The 6,227-nt window shown below is 54.0% G+C and overlaps 1 protein-coding gene across 1 annotated transcript in view; it reads left to right on the forward strand.

Annotated features, from left to right (window-relative positions):
* The window catches only part of DMTN (dematin actin binding protein), a 13,379-nt gene extending 9,813 nt beyond the window's left edge, over window positions 1-3,566 (forward strand). The window contains exons 8-13 of the mRNA XM_021719033.1: window positions 1,139-1,203; window positions 1,370-1,418; window positions 1,576-1,583; window positions 1,765-1,830; window positions 2,077-2,157; window positions 2,336-3,566. Of these exons, the coding sequence (XP_021574708.1) occupies window positions 1,139-1,203; window positions 1,370-1,418; window positions 1,576-1,583; window positions 1,765-1,830; window positions 2,077-2,157; window positions 2,336-2,449 (383 nt within the window). The 3' untranslated portion in view covers window positions 2,450-3,566. The remainder of the gene's footprint in view (window positions 1-1,138; window positions 1,204-1,369; window positions 1,419-1,575; window positions 1,584-1,764; window positions 1,831-2,076; window positions 2,158-2,335) is intronic.
* The last annotated feature ends 2,661 nt before the right edge of the window (window positions 3,567-6,227 follow it).

Here is a 6,227-nt window from a genome sequence, read left to right on the forward strand (position 1 = left end):
CCAGAGCCCAGCAGGTTGAGGCTGCGGTGACTGGGAGCGGCCACTGCACTCCAGTCTGGGTGACAGAGTGAAACTCCAACTCAAAAAAAGAAAGAAAACACACTACTGAAAACAAATTTTCTTGAATGATAATCTGCAGTGCTTGAAAGTTTAGCAATCATTTTAAATGTGCAAATTGAGAGTAAGGCCCAGTGATGTCGATGTGAAGTTATGGATGCAGGTGCAATCCACTGCTGATGGTGCTGAGCACATAATTGTTTCTGTAGTATAGTGTGAGACCTTTAAAATTTGATTACTAGCTGGGTATTGTGGCTCACCCCTATAGTCCCAGCTATTCGAGAGGATGAGGCAGGAGGATCCTTTGAGCCCAGGGCAGTTCAAGTACAGCCTGGGCAAGATAGCAAGACCCTGTCTCTATAAAAAAAAAATTGGCAATCTCTTCAGGTCCCCTCTCACTACGGGAGCTTTCCTATCCTCTCAAATCCTGCTTTCTCACTTAAAAAAAATTAAAATTTGATTACTAACATTGTTTTTTGTTTTTTTGGGTTTGAGTTGGAGTCTCACTCTGTCACCCAGACTGGAGTGCAGTGGCCGCTCCCGGCCACCACAGCCTCGATCTGCTGGGCTCCGGCGATCCTTCTGCCTCAGCCTTCCAAGTAGCTGGAATTACAGGCATGTGCTACCACACCTGTCTGATTTTTTTATTTATTGTAGAGATGAGGTCTCGCTGCCCAGGTGGGTCTCGAACCCGCGGGCTCAGGCAATCCACTCACCTCAGCCTCCCAAAGGTGCGGGATTACTAACATTGTTAATAAAATGGCAATAATTTAATTATCTTGATTCGTTTTAGCTGTATTTGTGTATCCCAGGTGTCCATTTTCAGATGGCAAGCCTCAGCTCTGGCTGGCTATCAATTTTCACACTCAGGCATTTGGTCCAATTATGTTTTGGTAGTAGAGAGAAGAGGGGAGGTGATAGAGACAGTTCAGAATCGCCAGCGCTGTGTCACTTGCTGAAGGTGACCAGGGGGTTCCCCCAGCTCCACCCTGCCCCAGGCGTTGAGGGCTGGCGAGGGAGCTCTCAGAAAGAGCTGTCAGGGCCCAAGGAACTGAGTCCAGGACCTCTCGCTCTCTTCCAGCCTTGCATGCAGGAACGTCCAAGTCTTCCTCTCTCCCCTCCTACGGCAGGACCACCCTGAGCCGGGTAAGATCTCGGGACCAGAGACACAGACAGTGTAGGAGGGGGGTGCATGCGGAGTGCTGAGGGACTGAGCCCTTGTGCATCCTCGGGGAGCAGGGACACCCTCAAGGCCAAGGGGACTGATGACAAGTGTCCCCGGCTTCCTCTGATTCCTTCGTGTCCTTTCTAGCTACAGTCCACAGAGTTCAGCCCGTCGGGGAGTGAGACTGGAAGTCCAGGTGAGAAGCGGGACATGGTACTGGGGAAGCAGTGGACGCAGGTCCCTGGGCAGCCTGTACCTGGGCTGTGGGCAGGGGTCTGGGGTCTGTGACGAGGTCAGGTGTGGAGGCCTGCTGACTGGGAGTAGCCTGTGAATCATGACCCTTCTCTCCGCAGGACTGCAGGTGAGTTCCTCCTGGAGGGGAACAGGTGGAGCACCAGAGGCCAGGGCCAGGCAACTGGAAATGTCGGGGGACGGGGGGTGAGGGGGCCACGGAGTTGCCTGGTGAAGACGCGAGAAGCCGGGGTAAGGCTGGGAAGGTCTCCCTGCCCCACTCTGGCTCACTGCGGCTTTGGTCTCCCCAGAACGGAGAGGGCCAGAGGGGGAGGATGGACCGGGGGAACTCCCTGCCCTGTGTGCTGGAGCAGAAGGTGAGGGGCAGGGGACCCAAGCGCCTGTAGCGGGGCGGGTGGCTGGGGACACCAGGCAAGTTGGATGCGCTGAGGGTCCTCCCGGCCTTGAGGAGGGGTGGGGCGGCAGGGAAGCCAAGGGAGACAGCGGGCAAAATGGCATGAACCCCAAAGGCCTCTGCAGGTTGCTAGGGGGGCTTGGGGAGTTGAGGGGCTGTGCTGACAAAAAGCTCTGTGGACCTGAGATTGTCCCTCCCTCGTCCTCAGATCTATCCCTATGAAATGCTAATGGTGACCAACAAGGGACGAACCAAGCTGCCTCCGGGCGTGGATCGGATGAGGCTTGAGGTATTGAGGCTTGAGTGCCCGGAAAAGGCACCGGGTGGGTGCAGGGCCACCAGCAAGGCGGATTCTCCTGCCTGGGTGGGGGCGGCCCTGGCCCCCTGTTTGAGTGCCCCCTAGGTCACTGGGCCCGGCCCCCACCCTGGGCCTCCTTCCCTGAGCCCCAACTTGTGTTCTTTCACAGAGGCACCTGTCCGCCGATGACTTCTCGAGGGTATTTGCCATGTCTCCCGAAGAGTTTGGCAAGCTGGCTCTGTGGAAGCGGAATGAACTCAAGAAGAAGGCCTCTCTTTTCTGAAGGCCCCCGCCCTCTCCCGATGGACCCGCACCCCTGCTGCTTCAGACCTCTGGAGTTGGAGTCACCAGACCCCATGGAATCCTCTTCCCCTGGTGGGCTGGGAGGGGTAGTGGGAGATGGGGCAGAAGTCAGGTAGGCTCTGTTCCTCAGGTGGAGGGGGGCCCAGACCTCTCGGCCCTGGGCGGTGGGCTGCAGACGGTCTTCCTTGTCATGGCCTGGGGGCCGCCTCCTCGCATTCCTGGCCCTCACTGCACAGGGCAAACCCAGCCTGGGCGCTCGGACACACAGAGTTCATGTTGGTGTCCCCTCCCAGACCCTTGCTCCCACACGAAGGACCCCAGCAGAGGGTGAGAAGGAGTGACGGGGCACTTCGTGGTCAGGCCTGTTGGCTGTCTCAAACAGTGGGAGGGAGGAGGCCGGGCGGGCGCACCAGGCAGGGAGCGCCCCAGGACCCTGTCCATGCCACCCAGCACCCCTCCTCCACTCACTCCTCACGGCTTCCCCTGCACCCAGGCCTCCTGTCTCTCTGACTCTAGCGGGAACAGGCTCCGCTCGGCCTCCAGCAGGAAGGTCGCCCTGCCCTCCAGGTTGCCCTGACCTCTGCTCGCCACCCCTGAGCTTGGAAGCCTCTTACTCCAGCCCTGTGGCTTCCCCAGAGGCCTCGGCTTAGAGCGGAGAGACCACCCATGTGATACCCCAGGCCACCAGCCTCCAGGCCACATCAGCTGGGACTCTAGCACCAAGCCAGGTACTGGGCAGAAGCCAGACCTCCGGCCTCCCTTGGATGGGGTCAGGAGGCTGGGCTCGGCGCCCTTCTGAGTGTCCTGGCTACCAGCTCCCACCCGTACCCATGCACTCCTCACTATACTCTCTCAAGAATGTAATTTATTGGGGCCCCCCCAGCAGCTTTCCTCACCTCACTCCCTGTCCTACCTTGATCACACTCCCGGCTTTACTTCTCTCCAAATACACATGTGTATATAATTATATCTATATTTTTGCCCAGGTCTGGGTGTTGTTCCTGCCCAGACCCTGGCATCCCGTTCCACTGTGTGTGTGACAATGCTGGGGGAGGGGGACTCTGCTTGGAATTAAAAGGTTGCATCAGGTCCCTAAATCTGTTTGTTCTTTATGAGCCGCGAGACCTGAATGACAGGAACAGGTAACGTGAGACTGAGGGAGGCCACAGGAATGAGGGTTCAAATGGGGGGCACGTAAGAGCTGGAGCTGAGAGAACTGCTTGAGGCCAGCAGTTTGAGACTAGCCTCGGCAACACAGTGAGACCCCAAATCTACAAAAGTTTAAAAACTGGCTGGACATGGTGATGTGTGCCTGTAGTCCCAGCTACTTGGGAGGCTGAGCAGGGAGGATCGCTTGAAGCAGGAGTTTGAGGCTGCAGTGCGCTGTGATTGTGCCACTGCACCCCAGCTAGGTGACAGAGCAAGGCCCTGTCTCAAAAAAAAAAAGTAGAGAGCTGGAGAGAGGGCACACACACTACTCTTCCTTATGCACAGGTTTTAGAAGCAGGGGCTAGTCTAGGCATGGTCCTGTCTGCCTCTTCTCCTTCAAGGGACTCGGTGGTGGGGTCAGCCAAGGAGAGGGGTCACAGAAACCCTTATGTTTGGGGACCGCAGGGAACGCCAAAGAGGACCCTTATATGAGAGCCAGCTCAGTGCAAAGACTGCCTCTGGTTCCCAAGGCCCTAGATGTCCGTGTTGGGGGTCAAGCTTTTCAACATCTGACATGACTGCACCCCCTAGAGCCCAGGGTTCAGTGGGGAGGTCAAACAGAGCAAAGGGCAGTGGAATGTGGTCATGCGATGAGGTGATTGTTGAGGTTCGGGCAGGGGAAATTAAGGCATGAAGATTGGCCGATGAAATATAGCAGGAGCAAGGGCCAGGTAGAGGCCACGGAGAAGGATGATCATTCGGTTTTGGCTGACTTGGCAAGGCCTCCCAAGAGGAGTAGATATGGAACTGTGTATCAGGATGGAGTACAGGTTTTTTTGGAAGACCAGAAGGAGGACTGCGGGTGTGGGTGCTTCTGCTGGAGGGGAGGGCTGGCCTTACCTGGGTGGAACATGAGTGGGTCATGAAGAGGTGTACATTCAGGGGGGCCAGATGAGTTGGAAAGGTGCCCAAGTTGTAAGTTTAAGGCTGGAGTTGGGGCCTGACTCAGGACCCTACATGTTTCTTTTTTTTTTTTTAATTTATTTTTTATAGAGACAGTTTCACTGTGTTGCCCAGGCTGGTCTTGAACTCCTGGGCTCAAGTGATCCTTGTGCCTCAGCCTCCCAAAGTGCTGGGATTATAGGCATGAGCCACCATGCCTGACCTCCCTATATGTTTCTAGCCCCTGTGACTAAAACAAAAGCAAAACAGGTAAGCATCACCCATATTTGAATGATTATTTTAAATTGTGGGAGTTCTGTTGCATTCACTTCTTCTTCTTCTTTTTTTTTTTTAGAGGCAGGATCTTGCTCTCGGTTACATCACCCAGGCTGGAGTGTAGTGGTGCAATCATAGTTCATTGCAGACTCAAACTCCTAGCCTCAAGCAATCCTCCTGCTTTATCCTCCCGAGTAGCTGAGACTACAAGTGTGTACCAACGTGCCTGGCTAACTTTAAAATTTTTTGCCTAGCTATGTTGCCCCAGCTGGTCTCAAACTCCTGGACTCAAGCAATCCTCCCCGCCTGCACCTCCCAAAGTGCTGGGATTCTAGGCATGAACTACTGTGTCCAGCCTACAACATTGCTTTATTCCTTCAACAAGCCTGTGAGGTCAACAGGACAGATCATTTTAATCCTTTTGGCAAATGAGAAAACTGTGGAATAGAGAGAGACATAATCTGAAGCCCAGAGCTGCAGGCAACTAATGAGTGGAGAATGGAGACAAGTTTCCAGGACTTTCTCAGTAGATTCAAGCTGGCTCAGAAGGGGAAGCAGAAGAGGGTGGCCTGGGGGGTGCAGAGGGAAAGAAATGGTCTCTGCACACTTACCGGGTAGTAAATATTCAGTGAATGGTGGAGACTCACCCTGCTGTGGGCATTAGGGATACAGTTGTGACAAGGTCAGCAGCCCCTGATCTACATGGAGCTTCCAGGCTGTTGGGGGAAGCATCAACGTCATTGAACACCAAGAAGTGCTGAAGGCAGTGTTTGATTACAGTTTTGTTTTAAGTTGGGTCTCACTCTGTCCACCAGGCTGGTGTACAATGGCACAATCATGGCTTACTACAGCCTTGACCTCCTGGGCTCAGGAGATCCTTCCATCTGCCTCAGCCTCTCATGTAGCGGGAACTACAAGTGCGTGCCACCATGCCTGACCTTTTTTTTTTAATATATGTATAGATGAGGTCTCGCTATGTTGGCCAGGTTGGTCTAGAATTCCTGGCCTCAAGTAATCCTCCTGTCTCATGCGCCACTGCACCTGGCCAGATTACAGTTAGCTGAAAAATGTTTGTGGTGGGAGCAAATTTGATACCAAGTCCTAAAAGATTTTAAGTTTCTGAGAATTTAGAGGGGCTGAGTGGCATTTTCTGTCCCTAAAACAAAGCTTTTAGGGAGATTCCCTCAGTGTCTCTTCCCCACAACACACACACACGCAGAACCTGGGGAATTATTTAGTCCAGAAGTTTACAAACACTTTTAGTAGCAACCCTTAAAAAAAAAACACCCAGGTTTGGTGGCTCAGCCTGTAATCCCAGAACTTTGGGAGGCTGAGGTGAGTGGATTACCTGAGCCCACGGGTTCGAGACCCACCTGGGCAACTTGGCAAGA

The sequence above is a fragment of the Carlito syrichta genome, unplaced genomic scaffold (genome assembly GCF_000164805.1).
Source record: "Carlito syrichta isolate Samal-C Ts95f unplaced genomic scaffold, Tarsius_syrichta-2.0.1 Scaffold314086, whole genome shotgun sequence".
NCBI classification, from domain to species: domain Eukaryota; kingdom Metazoa; phylum Chordata; class Mammalia; order Primates; family Tarsiidae; genus Carlito; species Carlito syrichta.